This window comes from Eucyclogobius newberryi, unplaced genomic scaffold (genome assembly GCF_026437365.1).
Source record: "Eucyclogobius newberryi isolate DKJ021-1_F unplaced genomic scaffold, fEucNew1.0.hap1 SCAF_3, whole genome shotgun sequence".
NCBI lineage: Eukaryota > Metazoa > Chordata > Actinopteri > Gobiiformes > Gobiidae > Eucyclogobius > Eucyclogobius newberryi.
In genome coordinates, this window is record NW_027315945.1 from 31131447 (window position 1) to 31157852 (window position 26406).

At 41.1% G+C, this 26406-nt stretch overlaps 1 protein-coding gene across 1 annotated transcript; it reads left to right on the forward strand.

Moving 5' to 3' along the window:
• On the forward strand, positions 1-26406 carry setdb1b (SET domain bifurcated histone lysine methyltransferase 1b). Its single transcript, XM_072460312.1, has 25 exons — positions 1-110; positions 1601-1816; positions 2535-2704; positions 2793-2827; positions 3972-4077; positions 4567-4746; positions 5722-5923; positions 5995-6068; positions 8414-8604; positions 9110-9239; positions 10738-11266; positions 11891-12004; positions 13720-13999; positions 14842-15103; positions 17433-17523; positions 17612-17728; positions 18516-18685; positions 19908-20129; positions 20216-20380; positions 21437-21561; positions 21765-21784; positions 21869-21969; positions 23361-23596; positions 23697-23785; positions 26209-26406. The coding sequence occupies exons 1-25, from the start codon at positions 94-96 to the stop codon at positions 26324-26326; spliced, it is 3960 nt and encodes a 1319-aa protein (XP_072316413.1). The 5' UTR covers positions 1-93; the 3' UTR covers positions 26327-26406.

Consider the following 26406-nt stretch of genomic DNA (forward strand, 5'->3'; position numbering starts at 1 on the left):
GCTCATTCCAGATGCGCGGTACAGCAAACCCAGCGCTCTCTCTACTGTTAGCATTAGCTAGCTAGCATTGTTTTCATCTGGGGTGCAGAAAGAATGGACGTCAGTGAGAGGTGAGTGTTTAAAGCTGTTCCTGCTTTAAATTGTCAGCTCGATTGTGCATTTATGATTGTCCATTTAGAAACAACAAGTCGGTCCTAGATCCTTCTTATTCTGAATGTATTTGAGCACAATAGACACTGTAAACTAGGCATGATGCTAAAACAGCGCTAACACGATAGCACCCGGCTTCATCACTGTTTTGTTTAAATATTTCCCCACATATTGTCATAACTTTCAGTAATGCAGATATATTTGATGCCGTGTTTATCTTTTCCACATCATAAATGCAAGGGTGCAACGTTACACCAATGTCCATCCAAGCACATGTGCACGAAAACTTCATCGTTGACAAACACAAGCAATGTGTAACTTAATATGAGCGATTTCATTATTATCTGATCAAACTCGTCTGTTAGAAGCTAGAAAATAACAGATCTGACTCGTGTTAGCGTGTAAACAAACCCATCCTTATTGTATTATTCAGCATTAGCAGTGCTGTCAACTGCTTTTGATCACTTCTGCACCTTGCACAAAAGAGTAGAGGACATAAAGAGTTCATTGGCCATTTCAAAAATAAGATAAGATAAGATATTCCTTTATTGTCCCACATGGGGAAATTTCATTGGTGCAACGCAGGTAGATACAGAGGTAGATCCAGAAGAACAGATCACTTATAGGAAGTCTGAAAAACACTTTCAGTAGAAGATCTCCTATAAATAAATAAAAACTCCCATAGACAAATGAATAAATAAATACCATTGCATGTGATCACGACAGTAATTGCACATGAATATGTGTCACGACAGCACATAGATTGCACATGAATTTCATAGTAATTGCACATGAATTGCACATGAATTCCAACAGCAATTGCACATATGACAGAATTGCACATCAGTATTAGGTTAGGTCAGTATTGCGAGTGTTCAATACTGACCTATTGAACACTCGCTCAATAAACACTTTTTATAAAAATAAAAAGTGTTTATTGTTGTGTGTGACGGCAGAAAGTAGATTTACTGGTGCAGATCAAATTAATAGTTGTGTACATCCCTGACAAATGTAGAATAAACTGAACAAGTTTTTATTCCATCCATTTTTGCAATTGAACTCATTACTTTAGTTTCAGTTCAGTACATTTAAGTTATTGTTCATTGTTATTGCGTTTTAACACCATTATCTCCTCATGCTAATAAAAAGAATAAAAAGAAAATGGAACGGCATGAAATTTATTCATTTATTTGTAGAACACAATTTGTACACACAGAACAAGAAAAGACAAATTAAAATCACATACAATTGAAATAAAACATGCATTATTATCAAAAATGTATCACTCCTGGACAAATGAGGGATTAAACTGATTTAGTATTATAAATGTGCCTTTAAAAGAGTGCAGACAAAATCCTCCCTGTCACACGCACTAAACGACTGATGCTCCATGTTTCTCTGTGTGTGTGTGTGTGTGTCTGTTGTGTTGTGTGTGTGTGTGTGTCTTCAGTTTGGAGGTGAGCATGGAGGTGGAGGGGTGGGACTCGAGTCTGGAGGAAGAGCTGGGCATTTCGCTGCAAGAGCTGAAGCTGTGGGTCGACGAGGCTGTGGAGAAAAGTGACAAGGTCCAGAAGAGGAAGGCCGAGCTGCGTGAACTTCAGGACTGGGTGGAGAAGAAGGAGGAGGAAAACGCAGTCGCCGAGTCGCTGCTAAAAGATGCTAATCAGTGAGTACTTTTCGAATACTTACCGGTAACTTCATTGTTTTCCTTTAGGATTGTGGCGGAACTGAATTCGACTGTTACAAGCGTTTGTTGTAAGACGTTGATTCTTTCTCACTTATAAGGTCTGTTCATTTTTAAGCTTCATGAGAATTCCAAGAAGCAAAAAGTATGATTTTATTTTACATCTTTGAGGAGAAAATGTACTATAGGGTGCTACCATAATCATTTTTAAAACTAAAAGTCATGTTCTGTTCTTGTAGGTCTGTCACAGTAATTAAAAGATTGGCTTATTGTTCAGTAAATGAGAGATGAAACCTTATTTTTTGACGTTTATTATTGATTGTGTTTACCTTTTCTTTGCATTAGTGAGGACATTTTTGCAGTTTCTTTTTGTAGTACGATCAGATTTGAGCTGTAGAAGGTTGAATAAGTATCTTCTGTGACTCACTATAAATACTAACTGTCTGAAGTGTCTCAGTGTCCTATTTATTCATTACATTTACATCGTTTATTGGAATTATCCTGCTTTATATTTGTTATATCAGTGGTATAAAGTACAATATGATGATTTATTGTGATAAATGTGAATCTTGTAGCAATGTATCGCACTGAAATGAGTTGTTGTGACAGGCCTACTATTATGTCTATATCAGAGTGTTAAATTCATTTTCCATTTTGGTTCAACATTTAGCCTTTTTTTTTAATTTTTATTTTTTTTAAGATCTTTACTTGAATGTGAAAAGTTGGTGAAGGAGAATTACACGATGAACGGCCTGGTGTATGTGGAGAGCAGCTCAGAGGAGGAGGGTTTGGGAGAGAGAGAGCCTCTGTCCTCTGAGATTATTGAGATCGACGATGACGACGATGATGACGTCATCGCTGTGGGCTGTTGTAAGCCTCATTTAAAGCTCTTTACTCATATAATTTTTCTGTGTATCATTATATTGATGTTTTATGTTGTTACTTATCTGTGTTTTAGTGGTTCCTCCCAAGTCGCCTGCTCTTGCTTCACCGGTAAGACCCAATGTGAATCTTTAATAATCTTTAATAATCTTTATTATTAAGGGAAAACAAAACCTTCCAAACCTAAAGTTCATGTTCTCAGTCAAGAAATTGCTTAAATAGGACCTGCCTGAAGTGTGAAGTAGACCAAAAGGTCCTCTAAAGCTAGACAACATGCTGAGGTCCAAAGAAATTCAAGAACAAGTGAGAAAGAAAGTAATTGAGAGCTGTCAGTCTGGAAAAGGTTATAAAGCCATTTCTAAAGCTCCAGTGAACCACAGTGAGAGCCATTATCCACAAATGGACCTTCCCAGGAGGTCGAGCAAAATGTTCTCAATCAAGAAATCACTTAACTAGGACCTGCCTGACAAAGTGAAGTAGACCAAAAAAAGGCAGTGCCCTTATCATCTGAGCAATTGTTAGAAAATGGAAGAAGCTAAAGATGACACTCAATCGCTCTCGGACCGGGGCTCCATGCCGGATCTCACCTCGTGGGGTCTACTTTTTGGTATAAACTCCACTCGCCGTGTTTGAGGAAGAAGAAGGATGAACACCATCTCTACTGTGAAGGGGGTGGAAACATCATGCTTTGGGGCTGCTTTTCTGCAAAGGGACAGGACGACTGATTTTGGGTAACAACCTGCTTCCCTCAGTCAGAGCTTTGAAGATGGGTCGTGGCTCCAACATGACAATGACCCGTCGCACAGAGCCAGGTTCTGGCCTAGCAAGTTTCCAGACCTAAATCCAATGGAAAATCTTTGAAGGGAGCTGAAACTCTGTGTTGCTCAGCGACAGCCCTGAAACTTGTCAGATCTAGAGAAGATCTGTGTGGAGGAGTGGACCTTATCCCTGCTGCAGTGTGTGCAAACCTGGTCCAGAACTACAGGAAACCCTTAACCTCTGTAACTGTGAACAAATGTTTCGTACCAAATATTAACTGATTTTCTCTGGTGTTCAAATACTTACAGTATTTGCAGCAATTACATACAAATACATTATTTAGAAATCATATTTTTTTAGATTCTGTTCCTCACAGTGGAAATACACCTACGATGAAGATTTCAGAAAGTGGCAAAACTTGCAAAATTGCAGGATGTTGAAATATTGTCCTCACTGTAGCTAGTTTAACTTATTACATTGTTTCTTCCATTGACAGATGAAGGATGGCTCAACAGCTCTGCACAAGACTTCTCAACAGGTTCAAGATTTAGTTCAGTTTGTCAACAAGTCGACATTAGGACCTCCACCGGGCCGGCCGGCGGGTAAGGACCAACCATCCTTTTGCATAACGTGTCATATTTATTTAAAGAAGACATATTGTACTTTTGTCTCCTATATAGTTGTTATCTAGGACACCTGTGGCTAATTATTTTTTATTTCTGACATTTTAAATGACAATAATAATCTGAAACTACTTCAACAAGTTCCCTCCCCCTTCTGAGAGTGTAAATGAGAAAGGAAACCGATTATAACACGGCTTAGAACTCTTAAAACATCAATTTTGCATAATATGTCTCTTTTAATGTCACTTTAACATACATACAAACCTGTAGTGTGGTCCATTTTACTTTATTTAACTACTTTTTTATTATTATAACTAAATTTTCTCTATTTTCGCAATTTTCTCAAAGTCACACTAAAAAAAGAAAAAATTGTGACTTGAAAACGAGCACAGTCTTATTTTTTGTTTGGAGCTGTTAATGTATTTTTTAAATCCAAGTATTTATTTAAATGTGTTTCTTCTTCTTCAGGTCAGGTCCACCCTCAGGCGCCCCCGGTGATTGTGTCTCAGATCCCGTCGCAGTTGGTGACGCAGCCAAACCACTCGAACATCAAAGAGTACGAGGTCAAAGTCGGGATGGTGGTCCTGGGGAAGAAACGCACCAAGATCTGGCACAACGGCACGCTCGTCGCCATCCAGCCGTCAGGAGGTCTGTGAGGTTCTTTACACCACAATGTCTGTTTGGAGAATGACTCGAAAGTTGTGCCTTTGTTTTGTCTGTGCGCGATTCACTTTTTTTTTTTTTTTTTGGAGAAAAATCCAAACAGGAAATACGCAATTATTGAATTGAATGAGTTTTAGTTTGTGTTGTTCTGGATGATAAATTGTAAAAAAATCAAAATCTCACTTAGGGTTGTCACGGTGTTTTGTGTAACGATTATTGTGAGGAAAAAACATCACCATTTGACGATTTTTCACGATAATTACTGAGACTGTGCGAAATCTTATCTAAGTTTGTGTAAATGATGACAAAAAAGTACTAGTAGCACTTAATTTTGCCCTCTTAAATAGTCAAGATTATAATTTTTTAGTTCTTACGATTATATTGTGACCTGAATATTCACAGTTATCAATGTAACCGAATAATCTTGACATCCCTAATCTCACTTTGAATTGAGTTTGATTTTTTTCTGTTTTGAATTTTTGTCGTTGAATTTCGCGTGTGTTTTTCCTCAAAATTCAGAATTTTAAAAAAGGACATTTTTAAACCGAGCAAAACGTACCGGAAAATAAACACTGCAAAATCAGCGGCTGAAATTTCCCTTTATTTAAAATGCTTAATCTGATTGAACAAATTACCGTCTAAAATTGAGAGCAATCACACATATTAAATTCTACCTCCACTTTTGATACTGCAGTGAAAAAAAACACTTGAACACAGTGAATTTGTGCTGATCAAGAAGACAACGCACTTCGTCCCAGTTTTTATTTTTATTTTGATGCGGTTTGTGATTAACATTTCAGTAATTACAGATTAATCAACCATTTATCAGCTCAAGACATTTGCATTTTGTCGCATTCACTGCAATTCTTACCTGCTCTACTCCTCTATTTGAAAACATTAAACCAAAACAACTGCAAAGTAAGTGTATATTTACAGTATCGCTCGTCTTTCTTCTCACAGCAGACGGTGTGGAAAAGTTTAAAGTGAAGTTTGAGAAAGGTAAAAGTCTTCTATCTGGAAATCACATCGCTTTCACCTTCAACCCGATCCTGGAAAACCTTTACGTCGGAGCTCGTGTCGTTGCCAAGTACAAGGACGGGACCTCCGAGTGGCTCTACGCCGGCATCGTGGCCGAGATGTCGAGCAACAAAAACCGTCAGCGGTAAGAGCGTGAAATGACACTTTTATTGTAATGGAAGAAGACATAGTTCTTGACTCGACTGTTTTCTGTAGGTTCCTGATCTTCTTTGACGACGGTTACGCCTCGTATGTGGGATTGCGAGATCTTTTTCCAGTTTGTCGACCATGTAAGTGACTGCTTTTTACACTTCATCAATATTTTCTATTTCTTACATGCATTTCTCTCTCGCTTTATATAAAGTTGTGTGAAATAGTGTTTGCCCCTTTTGTTGGTACCGGTAACGTAATAACTGCCAATAATGTCATCATTTTGGCCATTTTCAAATGTAATAAGCCCATAACGTAATAATAATGTACATGACTTGAGTGAGCCAATAACTTAATAACACTTCCCAATAATGTAATGACTTATTACATTAATGGACTGACGAGGGAAAAGATAAGAAGAATAAAACCTGACGAATAAAGTCGGACGGGGAGACGAATTACCAAGTGTTAAGTCTGGAGGATAAAGTCTAAAGTCTAACTACAGTAGGTGGCGCTAAAGTAACACTTGGATACCAACCGCCATAAAACACCAAAGAAGAAGAAAGTAGAATAAAGCCTCAAGAATAAAGTCTCAAGAATAAAGTCTCAAGAATAAAGTCTCAAGAATAAAGTCGGACGGGGAGACGAATTACCATGAGTAAAGTCTGGATGGCGGTAATGTAACCCTTGGATACCGACCGCCATAAAACACCAAAGAAGAAGAAGAAAAAGTAGGTGGCTGTAATGTAACACTTTAAACACTTTAAAAAAAATAGGCAAGGCAAGGCAAGTTTATTTGTAGAGCACATTTCATACACAAGGCTTCACAGCAGGAAAAATGCATTCAAATCACAAAGAAATTACAGAAACAGAAATACAATAAAATTAACTAAATACTAAAAAAAAAACACCTAGCCACAAAGGGTAACGTGTTTTCGGAGTCCAACTCCTTTTTAAATCAGTCCAACTGATTGTCTAAACTAATGAAATCACATAAAAGAGAAGAGTGCAAATAAAAATCCTTTCAGTCATATGCGCAGCTAAACAAAACAGTTTTTAGCTTAGATTTGAACATTGTCAGAGTAGAAGCCTGTCTCACATCTTCAGGAAGACTTTTACAGATTTTAGCTGCATAAAACTGAAATGCAGATTCCCCATGTTTAGTCCTGACTCTGGCACCAGCAGGAGGCCAGTCCATGTTTAGTCCTGACTCTGGCACCAGCAGGAGGCCGGTCCATGTTTTGTCCCGACTCTGGCACCAGCAGGAGGCCGGTCCATGTTTAGTCCTGACTCTGGCACCAGCAGGAGGCCGGTCCATGTTTTGTCCCGACTCTGGCACCAGCAGGAGGCCGGTCCCTGAGGTCCTCAGAGTCCGAGATGGTTCATATGGCACTAAGATGTCCAAGATGTACTTTGGTGCTAGGCCATGGAGAGACTTGTACACAAGCAGAGCTGCTTTAAAGTCTCTTCTCTGAGACACAGGGAGCCAGTGCAGAGACCTGAGAACAGGACGGATGTGATGGTACTTCCTGGTTCTAGTCAGGACCCGAGCAGCAGCGTTCTGGATGTACTGCAGCTGTTTTACAACTCGTTTGGAGATACATACAAATACACACCATAAAACACCGAAGAAGAAGACGACATCTTGGATGAGTCGTTGCTTTGCTCTCGGAGCGGTCACTCCTGGCAATGTTTTTGTGGATAATGGCTCTCACTGTGGTTCTCTGGAGTCCCAAAGCTTTAGAAATAGCTTTACAACCTTTTCCAGACTGATAACTCTCAATGACGTTCTTTCTCATTCAGGAACAACAGGTCATATTTCAGTGATTTCTTGATTGAGAACTGATGTGGCATAAATGTAAAATTTGTTTGATCTGAAACGATTAAATGTGACAAACATGCAAAAAATCTGAAATTGAGGGAAGGGGGCAAACACGTTTTCATACCACTGTACTGCTTAATAACGAATGTTCACATTGAATATTTTTTAGAGATCGACCAATATTGGCTTTTTCATGGCTTCTGCATCATAAAAGGAAAAAAATGGATATTCTACCAATTAATAAGAAAGAAGAGTAGTCACATATTAAGATAAGATAAGATAAGATAATCATTTTATTGTCCACACATGGGGAAATTTCATTGATACAACGCAGTAGATACTAAGTTATTAAGTTAATTTGTGTGTGTCCTTTTAAGCGGTTTGTCAGGCCAAACCAGATATCGGCCATTGCTGGAGATTTAAGGCTGACAGCTGATACGTTAAAAAGTGCAAATATATTGGTCCAGCTCTAGTATTTTTCATCCAAAATAATCTAATATGCAATGTTTATTTCATAACTATGCTGCCTTCATAGTTGATATCGGTCTAGAGTTTGATGATTGATTATTAAATTGGTCGTCGATGATTTCTGTAATGTATTCCTTCTCGCCGCTACAAGAGAATGTAGAACCGTTTTCCATCCATTCTTGCCTGTTTTCATAGTGAACCGCACTTGGGAGGACATCGAGGACGGTTCATGTCGAGACTTCATTGAAGAGTACATCACTGCGTATCCCAGCAGGCCCATGGTGCTGCTGAAAGTGGGACAGATCATCAAAACTGAGTGGGAGGGAACCTGGTGGAAGAGCAGAGTCGAGGAGGTGGAGGGAAGCTTGGTTAAGATCTTATTCTTGGTAAGTCACAGGCAAAAAGCACAAAAATGACACATCTGCATCTACATCTGTTTATATAAATTGTATATTGTATATTTACTTCTATTTGACTTGTATACTGTATATCAACTTTTGTCTATCAATACTTATTTAGCGTTTATTTAGTTTTGAAATATACTTGTAATGTTATCGAGCGACAAGATAAATTAGTTGCTAAAAATGTACAATCTAGCGAATATTACAGTATTATAAAGTCAGAAAAGTACGGTATACATATTATTTTTTCTAAATTGTTATTTTCCTTTTTTTTTAAATGAAAAAAAATCCCCTCTGGTTCTGTTATTTTATATTTTTTTCTGTTTGATTTTGGAATAAATAATTTATATGTCTAATGTATTTAGAGTGACAAAAATTGGGTTAAATTCTAATGTATTTGCTTTTTACTTGTGTTTTTGTCATTTCCCTCCGACATAAATTAAATAACGACACAGAATTAAAAACTCTATATGTTTTCATTGTTTGTCAGGACGATAAAAGGAGTGAGTGGATCTACAGAGGCTCCACGAGGTTAGAGCCCATGTTCAACCTGAGAATGACGACGGCCAACACTCACGAGAAGAAGCTGGCCGGCCTCCAGCGCTCGCGCCCCAACATGGGTAACAACATTAAGCACAGTCACAAATCCTTAAATACTCATGCAATAATATGGTATAGTTGTAAGCTGCCAGAATAAAACATCTTAGTTTATAGTAAGTATAGTAAGTAAATCTGGAAAAGCTTTTAAATCTCCTTTAAATGCAATGGGTGTAGAGTTTCTTCCAGCTGAAAAGGTCACAATTCATGCTCCCTCTTGTAGGCTTCAGATCTAAAACTAGAATATAAACATAAATACATTAAATAAATAATCACTCATCTGAAAAAAAACCTTTTGATAAGCTTGTGTGGGACTTATCAGGGCCACAATTTTGCATTTAGATTTGAAATTCCAATCTCTATTTACATGCATACATGAGGAAAAGCACTATTTTTTTTATACAGTTGAAAGTCATTTTCAAATCAAAATACAGTAGTTTCCTAAATATTACAATGCGATCTGCTAATTCTGATATAGATCAAGACCAAGGATCATTTTTGGATCTTGTTCAAATGAGGATCTGGTGTTGATACCGGTTGAAACAAATTTTAGTGTTACGATTATTGCGAGAAGAAGAAACATTGGGTTCTACTGTTAACATCTTCCTGAAGTCAGACTTAAAGCTAAGTTATTTTGACATAAACTGCCAGATATGAAAGCGGTTTACTTTCAGCTTCAGTTTTCTAGATTGAACTTTATTTTGCTTCTAAAACGATCGGGGTTATTACTGTATTTTCCGGACTATAAGTCACTCCGGAGTATAAGTCGCACCAGCCAAAAAATGCATAATAGAGAAGAAAAAAACATTGAAATTGAAATGCGGTTGCAAGTGTGAAAATAACAAATAATATTACATATAAGTCGCTCTGGAGTTTAAGTATAAGTAAATAAATATAAATAGAAACTATGAAGAAAACTATGAAAAAATCGACAAAAATATGGTATTTATGAGTTTTGTCCTGAATAATCGTGTTCATCGATTTTAACAAATTCATCTTGACATCCCAAATCGTTGTTATTGATTGAAAAAAATCTCTTGCGTCTGTAAATATACTGCATCAAGCTTCACTTCAACAATTTACAGACGAATCAAAAGAATAACCGCTATAGTCGCAGTAAATCGCAGAACAATCGTTAGTCGCAGCTCCTTTGGGTATTAAACTCTGCTCACACGTCCATGTCTTTTTACCTTTGCTGTCAAGTCCGTCGTTTTGTCTGTAATAAGATAAGATAAGAATAAGCCTTTATTTGTCCCACAATGGGGAAATTCCAGTGTTACAACACAAAGTAGGTACAGAAGTAAACGACAAAGAACAGATACAGAATCCTCACAGCGCAGGATTCTGTTCTTTGATCTCTCCAGCGCCTTCAACACCATCCAGCCACTGCACCTGAGGGACAAGCTGGAGACTGGTGTGGAGTTTGACCTGGCAGAGTGGATTCTGGACTACCTCACCTAACTTGTAGGACTTTTGACTTTCAGAGCGATCCCTAACGGCGTTTCCTCTGCGCTCTTTCAGGTGCGCTGAGGACCAAAGGCCCCGTGGTACAGTACACCAGCGAGGCCGTGATGGGAGGGTCTCCAAGCAAAGCCCCGCAGCCGGCCTCAAACCCACCCACGCCAGCACAGATGCCCCCCGCCCCAGCGCTCACGACGCCACCACAACCTCTGCTGCCTGCCACGCCGCAACACACGCTGCAACACACGCCGCAACACACGCCGCAACACACGCTGCAACACACGCCGCAACACACGCCGCAACACACGCTGCAACACACGCCGCAACACACGCTGCAGCTCACGGCGCAGCACACACCACAGCTCACGCCACAGCTAATGACACAGCTCATGCCACAGCTCATGCCACAGCTCATGCCACAGCTCATGCCACAGCACACGCCACAGCACATGCAGCAACACACGCAGCAGCACACGCAACAGCACATGCAGCAACACACGCCACAGTACACGGTGCAACACATGCCGCTACACACGCCGCAACACATGCAGCAACACATGCAGCAGCCCGCACAACCTCCACGTGTCGAGTGAGTTCAGACAAAAAAAAACAAAAGTTATTGAAACTTGAGTACCGTATTTTCCGCACTATAAGGCGCACTGGATTGTATTTATTTATTTTAGTATGGACATAGCATTTACACTCAACGAACCAGATGCAATGTTTTAAGTGTTATAGCAGAATATGCTAATTTTCAACACCTGTCAATGGGCCAATTTATAGCGCACTGTCAATGAATGGTCTATTTTCAACCATTTTTCATATATAAGTCGCACCGGACTATAAGACGCATTAAGCAAACAAAACATGTACCAGACAAAATCACTTCGAGGTCAGTGAGCACAACCAGAATTCATCCATGCATAAGGCGCATTGGAGTATAAGGCGCACTGCCGTTTTTTGAGAAAATGAAAGGCTTTTAAGTGCGCCTTATAGTGCGGAAAATATGGTAATATGTTTTTATAAAGGTTTTGAATACTCATTGTAATAATCATTGAAATCATGATAAATCAAAACTATTATTTAAGGTTAATCTGTAGACACGGAATAGACTCGTTAGACACCACTGTTGACATGTGGTTCACATGTGAATTGCATGGCTCCGAGTCCAAACTGAATACGTAACTGTCTTGTGTCCTTCTCGTTTCCCAAGTTCCAAACACCAAATGGCAAAGAAAAGCACGTCTCCGTTTGTGCCCGGAGTCGGCGGAACACACGCGTCCAAAGTGCTACAGTCTCTCAACAACAGTCCGGGCGGCTTCACGGGGTAAGTCTTGTCCTCAGAGGATCCAAACACTCAAACATATTCAAACATTCTCTTCTCTTTTGAAGGAGATTCTGAGTTATTGGTAGAAAGTCTCTTCAAATGCAGCATCACATTCATGTTATAAACTAAACATTGAGCTCTTCTTCGTGGAGGAGGGGGGTGTACTGCAGAAGAGAAAGGGGTGATAGGGAAATGGTTATTTTGAGGATGTGCATAATTAGATTTGAGTAAATAATCTATAATAAAAAAGTTATTAATTTTGCTTAATGTGGGCTGATTGTCAAAAAAAAGTATGTGACATTATGCATTTTGTTTTGAAGAGTAATAAAGTTTATAGTCACTGAAATGGAAACAAATTGTGATCCAAATCCAAAGGGAATTAAGGGATATTTCACCCTGGAGAAAGAACCGTTCAGCGAGCTTTATTACGTGGGTTATTTGGCGCTCAGACCCCGGCAGAAGACATAACGATTATGGAGGCTCCGTAATATAATTGTATTAGATGTCTCCCCCCTGGGCCTGGAGACTATTGGTGGTAGATATGAGGAGAGGGTGGAGAGGATGAGGAGAACCATGTGAGGGATGCAGAGGAGGAGGAGGACGATGTAAGGGAAGCAGAGGAGGAGGTCGACGATGTGAGGGATGCAGAGGATGAGGAGGACGATGTGAGGGATGCAGAGGATGAGGAGGACCATGTGAGGGAAGCAGAGGAGGAGGAAGACCATGTGAGGGAAGCAGAGGAGGAGGTCGACGATGTGAGGGATGCAGAGGATGAGAAGGACGATGTGAGGGAAGCAGAGGAGGAGGTCGACGATGTGAGGGATGCAGAGGATGAGGAGGACGATGTGAGGGAAGCAGAGGAGGAGGTCGACGATGTGAGGGATGCAGAGGAGGAAGTCGATGATGTGAGGGATGCAGAGGAGGAGGAGGACCATGTGAGGGATGCAGAGGAGGAGGAGGACCATGTGAGGGAATCAGAGGAGGAGGAGGACCATATGAGGGATGCAGAGGAGGAGGAGGACCATGTGAGGGATGCAGAGGAGGAGGAGGAGGACCATATGAGGGATGCAGAGGAGGAGGAGGACCATGTGAGGGATGCAGAGGAGGAGGAGGAAGGGAGGTGGAGGGTCGCAGTACGGTCTGAAGCGGCCGAGTGGAACTGCATGAGGGTTTAAATGGCTGTGCGCTGATTGGGTGCAGAGGAGGTGCGGCGGGAGGAGTGACTTTGGTGCGTTGATTGAGGCTGGAGAGCGGGAGGACCTGGTGTAGCAGTGGACGTAGATTGGGTGGAGTTATAGGTCTTCCATGCTGACTTTACTCAGGCTTCATTTCTGCACAAACATTTTGGCCAATTTTACTGTTGATTTGATGTGTAAGATTGTATAAAACATATTGTTATCGGAAAACAAAAATATCAAGAAGAAGAATACGTTTTGTCAGTGTCGGCCTTTATGTCTGCACTACTTTACCTCTTTACTGTTTTATTGCAGTTACTTAACTATTGGTTTTATCCTCATGTTCGTTTGTCTGACCCTGTTTAACTCAACCACAAAAAAAGAAAAAATCTTACTGTTTATAATATTGTGCTATTCAGTTTTGTCAGTATCACCCTCGCCTGCCTTCTCTTCATACAAAATGTCAACATCATCCGCTTGAAAGGAGCTCAATATCCCACAGCTACGACCGATTTACAATATCAAACGCGTCTCCTCCAGGTCGAGGTTGGTAAGCCCTACGTCCGTGTTCTCGCGCCCTCAGCCCATTCTGCCATCGCCTCAGCCCATGAGCAACGCAGCCACCACGACGATCCCGCAGCAGCCGTCGTACCGCGCCCCCTCGGACCGCATCTTCTATTTCGCGCACAACTGTCAAGAGTCCTGTCTCAATCGCGTCAGGCCCTCGAAACTGGACTTTTACCTGGGAAAGAACCCTCTGCTCGTGCCCCTGCTGTACGACTTCAGGCGCATGACGGGACGACGCAAAGTCAATCGAAAGGTACGTTTCAATGAGGCCCGATATTATAAGTAATACATGATTTATGATACAGTTTGTGCACTGACGATGGAAATAAAACTGATTCTGATGTGATTGATATGAATAATGTCATGTTAAAGCAATATTGAGATAATTAACATAATGAACAAGATAAATAAGCTCTATAATTTAACGTATAAAGCCACTACAGTATTTTCCAGACTATAAGTCGCACCTTTTTTCATTTTTTTTGGCCGGGGTGCGACTCATACTTACATTTTTACTCCGGAGCGACTTATATGTGATATTATTTGTCATTTTCGCACTTGCAACCGCATTTCATACTCCAGTGCAACTTATATATGTTTTTTTTCCTTCTCTATTATGCATTTTTTGGTTGATGCGACTTGTACTCCGGTGCGACTTATAGTCCGGAAAATACGTTATGTTCATTTCCCATAGAAAACTGGTATTTTAAATGATCACTAGCAGCTATTTTAATAACCACAGATTAAAGCGTCGCATTTAGCACAATAATATGCGTAAATCTTCCTTTTATTATTGCAAATACAACTGTTCCTGCTGCTATATTTCCAAAACAAATACCGTATTTTCCAGACTATAAGTCGCACCAGCCAAAGAATGCATAATAGCAAAGAAAAAAACATAGAAGTTGCACTGGAGTATGAAATGTGGTTGCAAGTGTGAAAATAACAAATAATATCACAGTCGCTCTGGAGTATAAGTTTCTAAGTATAAGTCGCACCCCGGCCAAAACTATGAAAAATGGTGCAACTTTTAGTCCAGAAAATACGGTAGCCAAGTGATCCCGTCTCTAAACAAACGTGCTCCGATCCCTCCAGATGTCGTTCCACGTGATCTATAAAGCCCCGTGTGGACTCTGTCTGAGGACCATGGGCGAGATCGAGAAGTACCTGTTTTTCACGTCCTGCGACTTCATATTCCTGGAGATGTTCTGCCTGGACCCGTACGTTCTGGTGGACCGGCCGTTCCAGCCGCAAAGGCCGTTCTATTACATCCCCGACATCACCCGCGGCAGGGAGGACGTCCACCTGTCCTGCGTCAACGAGATCGACTCCTCGGCACCCCCCAAAGTCGCCTACAGTGAGTGAAAGTGCACCAGGACGCCCAGTCCGACAGGATACACCACAATGATAAGAAAAAGTATTGCAGGATATTTAGTACATGTTGTAGACTGTATTTATGGCCTTTTAGTTTGCATTTATTTAAAATTATTGGTGAAAAGAAAAAGTCCTATCAAAAACAATGGAAAATATAGCCGCAAGCGGCAATGATCGGCCCTCGCCACGCCGCCGCCACGCCGCAAGAGGAGGGGGCGCTAACGCGCCCCAATTGTCCTTTTATTGCGCCTACTGCTGAATCTCTGACGCTGTCACATCTTCTCCCCTTTGTTTTACCATCAAAAAGCAATTTTATTTTGAATTCTTGGCACAATGTGCGGCTTTGCCGCACAGACACCGTGACTCTTTGAATAAAAATGTGGATCACTTTTGATGGTCCACCCCCTAAGAGGAGTTTGTGAAAGTATAAAGTGTAAACATGTTCTGGCGATTTCCCCATTGGAATAACATGGAAGGTTTCGGTCATCGTTACGGCAAAGCCATAACAATTATGACATGGCTCTCATTGACTTTTTTGATGGGGATGCTAAAATTGAGTTGTGTGTCAAATTTCATATAATTTCGCAAAACTAAACATTTAACCTCCATATAAAATCTGTAGGGGGTGCTGTGGCGCCAAATGAATTTATTTCACTTCAAGTGGGTTTAGGGCAAAGAGTTTAACAACTGATTCTAATTTGACGCAATTCGGACTTTATCTGCGCAAACGGCAGAAATTTTAAATATGATGTCCCACTCCTCAATAGCAATTTCACCAAATTTCAGCTTTTTAGGGCCAACGCCCTGGGAGGAGTTCGTAAAAGTACGACGTTTGGAAAAACTCCAAAATCATGTTTAGCCATTTTTGAAGCAATATGGCCGACATTTGGTTGGGCGGACGGCGTTGCCGTAATAATATTTTTTACTTCTCTTGTCACCATCTACCTCTGCGCCAAATTTCATGATTCTACGATCAGATTTTTTTTGGGTCATTTCCCATCTCTCAATGCATTTTTGGTACATTTGGGGGCGCTGACGCGCCAATTTTTTTTATTTTAGAAAAGGGAAATAGCCAGAATGTAGAGAGGCACGATTTTTAGAGGTGTGCAAATTTTTGTGACTTTTCGTCAATGTTCACTGGGTGAAAAATAGGGGGGTTGGTCCCGAGAAGAAGAAGAAGAAGAAGAAGAATATTCCGATGCGAAAACAATGTTTCCCATTTTTCAAATATCATAAACTATACATTTTCGGAAAGCGCTCGCGCTTTCCTACCTCATGGTGTGGGTCCCTGGTCACTGACGGGTACTTTCGTTAATTTTGAGTGGGCTCCGCCCACTTTGTGTTTTTGGCCCTCTATACAGTAATAATGTTCAATTTTTGCATTACATGCTTATATGCACGGAACATGCAAGAGATGGGGAACGTATTCGTGAGCTACTTAGGGCAAACGAGCGCTTTACATTGGGATGACGACCGCTTCGCGGTCGTCATCCCAATGTAAAGTGCTCGTTTAGTGCGCACTTTTGCACGGGCTTCGCCCGTTTACAACGGTAATGTTCCATTTTCCTACTATTAATTAGTATGCACGGGGCGTGCGTGAGTGAAGGAGTGCGTTAGTGAGTGTTTGGAAGTGGGCGAGCGCTTCGCGCTCGATTTCGTGCGCACTACGTGCGCACTTTCGCAGCCGTGCTTCGCACGGCCTTACGAGATTAATAGGCCTCTCGCCAGCTTGTGGCGCTCGGGCCTAATAAAAGCATATTAAGGATATATTTTTGTTTTATTTGGACAAAGAAACCAAATATTTAAAGAAATTGTTAATTAAGTATTTTTGAACTACATTGATCCTGTGACCACATAAATAATAGTGCCTTATTATTTGTACTGGATAGTTAGAATCAATGTATCATAGTCAACGTCTCTAAAGCTGAATTAAATTTACAAAAAGAAGAGAAAACAAATAAAATATATATGTATACGTTTTTGAACGATTTGCAAACCATAAAACAAAATGAGAACAACACAACGCAGAGCAAAATGAAAAATAAAGACGCTGAGAGCCCAAGAAAGCAAAAACCTAACGTGTTACAAAAATGATCCCATTGCTCAGTCACAGCTTCCCACCAATAAACCTCTCTTTTCTTTTTGCTTTTGAACTTCAGAATTTTCCCTCCCCTCGTTTCCACATCTAATTCCACACGAGGCGGATCACATTTCCATTTCCAACACGTTACAATAGAATGCTGCTTTAAATTATAGTACATTTGACTCCTGGCGATGGCTTCAATGTTCAAATTTGCTTCACTTTTTTTTAGGTAAAGAGAGAATTCCTGAAGATGGCGTCTTCATCAACACCGGCTCCGAGTTCCTGGTTGGATGCGAATGCACTGATGGATGTCGAGACAAGTTAATACCCCTAATCGCCCTTTTTTTTTAACACTTCTTCTTCTCGACTCTGATCATTTTGGTCTTTTTGCTCCGTTGTTTGCTGTAGATCCAAATGCTCCTGCCACCAGCTCACTCTGCAGGCCACAGCTTGTACCCCGGGGGCACAGGTCAATCAGAGCGCCGGGTATTTGCACAAACGACTCGAGGAATGTCTGCCCACCGGGTAAGATGCCACGGCCAATCGCAAAAGTGAACCTTCAGCTGCTTGTTTATCTGATGGAAGCGTGTGATAAGTGCTGTCGGCTCAAATACAAGGGAAAAAAGCATTCTCTGAAGAGTTATTTATGAAAAACAAAGTATCGATACCACAATAATCGTTATCGTGTCGCGGTAGCCTCCATGTGACAGAAATGTGCTGTTTTTAAAATGAAAATGTTAAAAAAAGATAGATTTTATTCATTGTTTTCTTGGTTAAGCCTGGATTTAATCTTGATTTTTGTCTTTGTTAAGTTTTCATTATGACACATTTTTGATTAGAAATTAAGGCGTGAACATTTTATTTATAACAACTGAAATTATTGTGTCAAAGATTATATAATTATGCAATTTTTTTAAAGGTATTGCACTGAACGGCCACATTGTAAAGGGCAATAATTTTCAATTATTTAAAATTTTGCAAAAGGGCATTCAACTGCAGCAGAATTGAACTAAAAAATAGCAACAATAGAAATAATTTCAGACGCCCTAAAAGAGCTTAAATTCCTGTTTTTTTTCCTTCCACGTTTTCAGAATCATACATAATTTTTTGCTGTATTTTGTTTTCAATTTGAGCTTTTAGGACATTTAGTGACGTGAAGTCAAGCTCTTCTGTTTAAGTCACCAGATTGTCACTCGCAGCCTTTTTCGCTCTCAAACGTGTCATTACGATCACCACGTTCCATCACGTCGAGGAATTATACAAACTGGTTCAAAACACGCTGGATAAATAGTTTATCTTTGCTTTTTCTCAGGATTTACGAGTGCAATAAGATGTGCAAGTGTTCTCACGAAATGTGCACGAACCGACTGGTGCAGCACGGCCTCCAAGTTCGACTGCAGCTGTTCAAAACGCAGAACAAAGGCTGGGGGATCCGATGCCTGGACGATGTGGCCAAGGGCTCGTTTGTTTGCATTTACGCCGGTAAGAATAAGAAACGATATTGGACTTATTTTTTACAGATTTTTTTACATACAACAAACATACAATTTTCATACAAACATCAGAATAGTCTTGTATGTTTAGTCCGGCAAATTTGTCCCAATTGGTTCAAAAATCTTTCAAATTGGTCAAATTGAATTCAGATGTACTTTTTTCTATTTTGTCCGTTATAATTTCAGTCCTTAATTGTCGGTTCTAGGGCTGCATCAAGTTAATTGACAAATCTCAGCAACCCGATTATTGAAGTAATTGTTATAATAATCATTAACTGGTCTATACGTAGGTTCGTAAACATGCCATGAGCCGAGAAAATACGTTTTACGACTAAAATTGAGCTGCAATTCCACGAAAAGTGCGTGTAAATTGTGTAAATTGCGTGTATTATGATGAAAACGCTCTGTTGTCCATAAATGTGCTCCACAAGGATCCTCAAACTGCTTCATTTCAGCTTCATCTGGCTCCAATTCAGTAAAAATTCAACTAATCCAAAGAATAAACCCTAGACTAATCGATTAGCAAAATGATCGTTACTCGCAGCTCTAGCCGGGCTTTTTCCCGCCGTCAGAACTACTGTACTGTACGCTCCAAAGATATTTACTGTGTCCACGGCAGGAGTTTTAAGGCCCAGAAACTGTCCGTAGTTCTGAAATCGAGCGCGATGATGGTGTCAAAAACGGTCTGTGGCGCTCTGTTGATTTCAGTCCAACATTTCTGAGCAACAAGACAGTTTTAAACAATTTCTCCAGCAGTTTCCTTGTGAACAGCCAGCACTTTGACAGGCTTTAGAGTCTTATTTCACACTGCTTTGAGTCGTGGAGCTCAATGTTGCGTTATTACAGTTCAAATAGTAACTTTGCCGTTTACTTTATGACAAGTCCGGTTTATTTGTCGAGCTTCACACAGAATTCACCACAAATATAGGAAACGTTGACAGAACACATACAACATATCGGCTAAATATAAAGGAACAAACCATCGCGACAGTATTTAGAGTCAGAAAATCCATAAACCGCACACAATCTGGAAACGTTTTAAAATTTAGATTTTACAATATCAGACATTATTTCAAGACAAATATTTGTGGAGCAATAGAAGTATTTTAAAGTTGATTAGTGAAAACTCTGCTTATACTCACTATTATTACAACAATCTCTACTCTTGTCAATCCAAGTGACCGTTTCCTTTCTCTCTTTTCCATCCGCAGGTAAAATATTGACGGATGATTTTGCGGACAAAGAAGGTCTGGAGATGGGGGACGAGTACTTTGCCAACCTGGACCACATCGAGAGCGTGGAGAACTTCAAGGAGGGCTACGAGAGCGAGGCCCACTGCTCCGACAGCGACGGCAGCGGCGTGGACGTGTCCCGGATGAAGATCCAGCCCTCGGCGCTGGCATCGAGCCCCGCGGGACGGCCCCACAAAAGAGGTGCGTCCGGGTGGCGTTTTCTGACTTGACCCCTGTCTGTGTCCCGGTCTCGACTCAAAACGCGCTCTCGTCCTGTGTTCGAAAAGGCAAAGGATCGAGCTCGTCCAGCGACAGCAGCGACGCCAACGACAAGGACTCGAAGAGCGACGACGAGAGCGACAGTTCAGACGACACGTTTGTGAAAGACAACTACTTCAACTCCAGCTCTGTGTGGAGGAGCTACACCACGCGCCAGGCCAAGGGCAAGGAAGGTCAGACTGTGTGTAATGCAGATACCGTATTTTCTGGACTATAAGCCGCACCTTTTTTCATAGTTTGACCAAGGTGCGATTTATACTTGTATTTATACTTATATACTTATATGTGATATTATTTGTTATTTTCACACTTGCAACCGCATTTCATACTCCAGTGCGACTTATATATGTTTTTTTTCTTCTCTATTATGATTTTTTTGGCTGCTGCGACTTATACTCCAGAAAATACGGTATCTATAGAAGAAAACTAAGAACTTTACATTTATGGAAATATATATACAACTGTTTAATGGTCATTGGTTGATCTCGATTTTTCGGCGATTTGAGAACGCAGGTGGAAGTGCTCATGCCACTCCCCCGTGTGGACTGATACAACACACACGTGCGTTTGTTTATTAGCGCGACGGAGCGCATCGCATCTCTCGTCTCCCGTAGATTTCTGTCCACTTCTGCGTCAGCTCGAACTGTCTTTCTCCTTCTTCATTTTGCCCCGTACACTGAGGGAACTATATTATGATAGATCCATGCGCTTAGGCACGCGGGAACGTGGGGACAAGCCTGACGTGGCTGCAGGTGAGCGGTAAGTGCGTTTTATGATTGATACGTGGCAGGACTAATGATTTATCCACGCCACGAGGAAATATGATACAAAAATTGCTGAAAAAAATCGTCCATACCACCTTTAAGCAATTTTTTTCTCAGAAGTCAGATTTTATTATTGTTATTATTATTATGATTTTTCATGTTGTTTTTCTATAAATGTATTTATGTAACACAAAAAACTAAACAAAAAGTAAGCAAATATTTAAATGTACTTACATTTTTTTTTTTTGCATATTATAAATGCATAAATTGATAGTAAAATTCTCCCTGTGGAGGACAATCGATGATCTAAATAACTTATTACCATGATCATTTTACTACAGATCTTTTCAGTAAAATCTTGATCTTCACATGTGTTTTTCTGGAGACACAAATGAGCCGTGTTCAGGAACGTCTTTAAGAATGACCTCTAATGTTCTGGTCTCTGTTCTGTTCACAATATTTCAGGGAGTCAGGACAGTAAAGACGGGACGAGCTTGAAGAAAAACAAGCACAACAAACCGCCTTCGATGCCCGAGGAAACGGGGAAGAGCAAAGTGGCTTCATGGCTCACCAACCAAGGACTCAAGAAGGTATTTTATTGTGTCAATGATGAAGGAAAGGAAACGGCAGCTGCTTGTCTTCTTGGAGATCCTGTCGCTACATTTAATCCCAGACTATGAAAGTAAAGCATTGAAATCTCCATGGAGACGAGCAGATGGTTTCACTCTGCTCTTTTTATACTAGAAAATTGTGTCATTTGTCATGTGATCATTTTTGTTTCGTTTTCCTGCAGGATTCTGGAGACGGCAAAAGGTGTGTGCGATCATGTGACTGATGAAGCGGGAAATATGTTGTTTTATATTTACAACTTGCGCAATAATCACGTTTTTCCTGCAGTGAAGTGAAGCCTGATGCTAAAAAGCAGGAAGTGATGACGCTGTCGGACAGTGACGACGTTCAGACCATCAGCTCCGGCTCTGATGAAAAGGAGAAAATCAGTACGTTTTATTCCTTTCATTAAATCATTTCCATCAATAAAAGAGTCTGTGGCGGGAGTCGATGGTATAAAAAACAAAATCGGGCTGTCAAATGTCTGCATTAATCCTGAATTGACACAGATTAATCCCGCGGCCTGTTCAGACCAAACACTGTTCGATTCCACAGTGAGGCTTGAAAGACGAGCAGAGCTGTAATCACACAGTGACTCATAAACTCCATCAGTCCTGACGTGGACGAGCACAGATCCCTCAACTCTGATGTTTACGAGGGCGGAGGAGAGGGCGGGGCAGAGGAGAGGGGAGGGCGGGGCGGAGGAGAGGGCGGAGGAGAGGGCGGGGCGGAGGAGAGGGCGGAGGAGAGGAGAGGGCGGGGCGGAGGAGAGGGCGGGGCGGAGGAGAGGGCGGAGGAGAGGAGAGGGGCGGACGAGAGGGGCGGAGGAGAGGGGTGGAGAGGGGGGGAGAGGGAAGGAGAGGGGTGGAGAGGGACGGAGGGGAGAGTAGAGGAGAGGGGGAGAGAGGAAGGGAGGAGAGTAGAGGGGCGGAGAGGGGTGGAGCAGAGGAGAGGGGCGGAGCGGAGGAGAGGGGCGGAGCGGAGGAGAGGGGCGGAGGAGAGGGGCGGAGCGGAGGAGAGGGGCGGAGCGGAGGAGAGGGGCGGAGGAGAGGGGCGGAGCGGAGGAGAGGGGCGGAGCGGAGGAGAGGGGCGGAGGAGAGGGGCGGAGGAGAGGGGCGGAGCGGAGGAGAGGAGAGGGGCGGAGGAGAGGGGCGGAGGAGAGGAGAGAAGAGGGGTGGAGGAGAGGGGCGGAGCGGAGGAGAGGGGCGGAGGAGAGGAGAGGAGAGGAGAGGGGCGGAGGACAGGGGCGGAGAGGGGCGGGGCGGAGGAGAGGGGTGGGGCGGAGGAGAGGGGCGGGCAATATTTGGTATTGATCTGCCCGTCACTGATCAGCTCCCTGAAAGAAAGAGAACAAACTCCTGAAAGTCGGTGACGCAGAAAGACTGAAATGAACTGTACAAACTGAGAAACACTGAACTTAAATGTTAAAGTTGATCTTCTTAATTACACGGTTCTACTTTTTTTAACAATTGATCACAGCAATAATCATAATTGAAATATCAACATTGTAATAATCTTATGTAACTGTCCCCTTCTGTGTAGAATTTTGACTTTTATTTCTGTACTAAAACCCTTTAAAAGCCTTTTGTGGACCGTTTTTTTTAAAATGTGATCTCGTATTGCACTTAATACTATGTCCACATCAAATAAATATAAAATCATTCATATCCCGCTCACTGCACAGCTTTTATTGAGCCGTATTCGTCTGGATGGAAAGGAAACGCACAAAGAAAACACTCTTCATTCTGACCAACTGCACTTTCTGTCCCGCGTGGCGCAGCCGTGACCAAGAAGCAGGTCGCCGTGAAGTCCACCCGAGGCATCGCCCTGAAGACGAGCCACGGGATGATGGTGAAGACCGGAGCGGCGGGCGGCGGCAGCGGCGGCGGCGGCTCGGGCACTCCGAAGCAGCACAGGGACAGCGGGCCCCGGAACACGCGCTCGTTCTTCGACGGCGAGGAGTCCTGCTACATCATCGACGCCAAGCTCGAGGGCAACCTGGGGCGGTACCTCAACGTAAGTCTGAGTGCCAACGGTAACGCGGGGGTCCGGGGCCATGATTGTGTGAGGTTTTGACCCCTCTCACGTCTCTCTCTCTCTGTGTCGTGACCTATAGCACAGCTGCAGTCCAAACCTCTTCGTCCAGAACGTCTTCGTGGACACACATGACCTGCGCTTTCCCTGGGTCGCGTTCTTCGCCAGCAAGTAAGTGACACGGGTCGAGCGGGCGGGTTTATTTAGTCGAATTTGTCATGATTTCAGTTGGTTTTTTTGTGTTTTTTTTAATAAATATCCACACAGAAAAGTCCATAAATGTTGCCTTTTAATAATTGTTTGGTTCAGAAATGGCGCCGCAACATTTTGATCTCACGGCTTGAAGAAAATACGCTGAACTTTGTGCCAGTTTTATTTATTTTTTATAGTGGATGGGCAAAGTAATCACAGAAATATGAACTATAAACCAGATCGACAAAATCTACAATCCCTGAACGCACAATGATACAAACAATAACATTGCAAGAGGCTTAATACAATTGCAGTTACAAAATATACGTATAAAGTAAATACAGAAATAAATCTTCTTCAGTTTACAGTTCAAATTCAATACAAAGAGTGTTGGTCTTCACAGCTTTGATGTTTGTGCAATAACTAAGGGAATTTACACAAGAGGACAAAAGGGATTCAAATACTATACATTTCGGTTTCTGGTTTGAGACATTTTGAGCAATGAATATGGTATTTTGACAGCATTTAGATCATATTTCATATTTTTTCAACAGTATTTTCCTCAAAAACACTAATGAAGACATGCATTGTATCAAGTTGTAGGTTCATATCAAGCTTTCTATTCACAAACAAAGATATGTCGTTCCAATATATATGAGTGTAAGAGCAGCCCCAATATATATGTGTGACAGATTCTTGGACACTATGACAGAATGAACAAAGAGGGTCAACTTTTAAGCCAAATGTAGAAATAATACTGTTCACTGGGGCTGTTTTCATCAGGTCAGTCGGGTTTGGAGTGACATCACATGATATTTTTAGACTGGAGGGTTGCTACACGTTTGGGACCGTGACCTCTAAAATGAGCATGACCTCGAGGCCGGACCAGTGACTGTAAAATCTGTCATCAGCAAAGCAGCTTGTGAGATCATGTGTTTGATTCACATAAATAAAATATCAACTACAATGTCTGGGTTTCTCCTGAGAGTAAATGAGGTAAATAGATTATTATGATGTAGTTTTATGCAGCTAAAATCAGTCTTCCCTTTGTATACGACGGAAAGCCCCACTGCGTAACTTTTTAGCCCCAAAAAAGTCTAGAATAAAGGTTTTTTTCATATTGATTGCTTTTATTACATCTTACTGAGAGCGCTCTTGCATCTGCACAAAGCTGAAATTACACAGTGTTACTTTAATGTTAAATTTATAATGGTTATTGGTGTTTTTATTTGTCATGTTTTGGTGACACTTTAGAAAAAGGCGTAAATACAAAGCATTTATAAATGTTTGTGACGCATTGACAAAAATAAACTAATCATTTACAAATATTTAACATTATTTACTAATCATGTACAAAATGAACTGATCATTAAGGCAAATCTACAAAGAATATATAAATATTAACTAATAAATAACTAATCAATTAACAAAAATAAACTATGGTAATCAGTAACGTTAACTAGCTCAAACACTAATCTGAGCCCTAGTAAATTATTATTAAATGATTAGTTTGTTGGTCAATGATAAATATTGATAAATGCTTTGTATCTAAACCTTATTCTAAAGTTATACACATATGTCTTGAATGTAGTTATACATATTACATGACTAATATAATGTATGTGTTTATTGTATTCATATTTATTTATAAAAAGGTAACTTCATACTGACTTCACATTATTTATTTATCTGTTCCAAACGTGACAAACTCTGTCCCCTAAACAATGACGTCATTGCCACGCAGTGCCAGGCTCCTCCTCCGGGGGGCGCGCGAGCGTTTCAAAGTCCAAAACACTCAGACAACTAATGCATATTTAAATTCACTTTATCATGTGATGTAACGTTTTAATCTTTTTTGTAGTTTGTGGGATTAATTATCTTTAATTGATTTGTCTAAAGTGCTTCATAAATAAAAAGTATTATCGCTTGTATATTTCAAAAGTAAAAGTAGCATTACAGTAATAAAAAAATGTTTTATCTGTGCTTTAGTGAAGTAATTTTAACAGTGGATACTTTTTAATTTTTTTTTATTTTCCTGTACTTTCTGGGGTTTTTTTTGTTCGTTTTTAGTGCGTTCACGGTGACATTCTGACAAAGGTTTTGACTTCAACACAAATACAATAATACATACGTACATTTAACAAGAAAGAATTCTTGGCATTGCAACCGTCGACCAAAACCCGGCACAAATCCTTAACAAAATCCCCACATGTAACGCTTAAACAATCAAAACCTGTGTAAAATCCATTAAAAATCCATCCTAAACGGGCCGATCGTCGCACGTGCTACTTTGACTCTGACTCGTGTACTATTTGCACGTGACAGAAGTGAGTACTGTGTATTTCACGCTATTTTACTGTGTATTTCACGTTGTTTTACTGTGTTTCTGCCTCGTTTTCCAGGCGTATCCGAGCCGGCACCGAGCTGACGTGGGACTATAACTACGAGGTGGGCAGCGTGGAGGGCAAAGTGCTGCTGTGCTGTTGTGGCTCCACCGAGTGCAGGGGGAGACTCCTCTAACCGCCCGCCCTGTCATCACATTTTATTATTATTTTCGATTCATCATGAGATTTAGCAAGTTTACTTTGTCTTTATTTTAT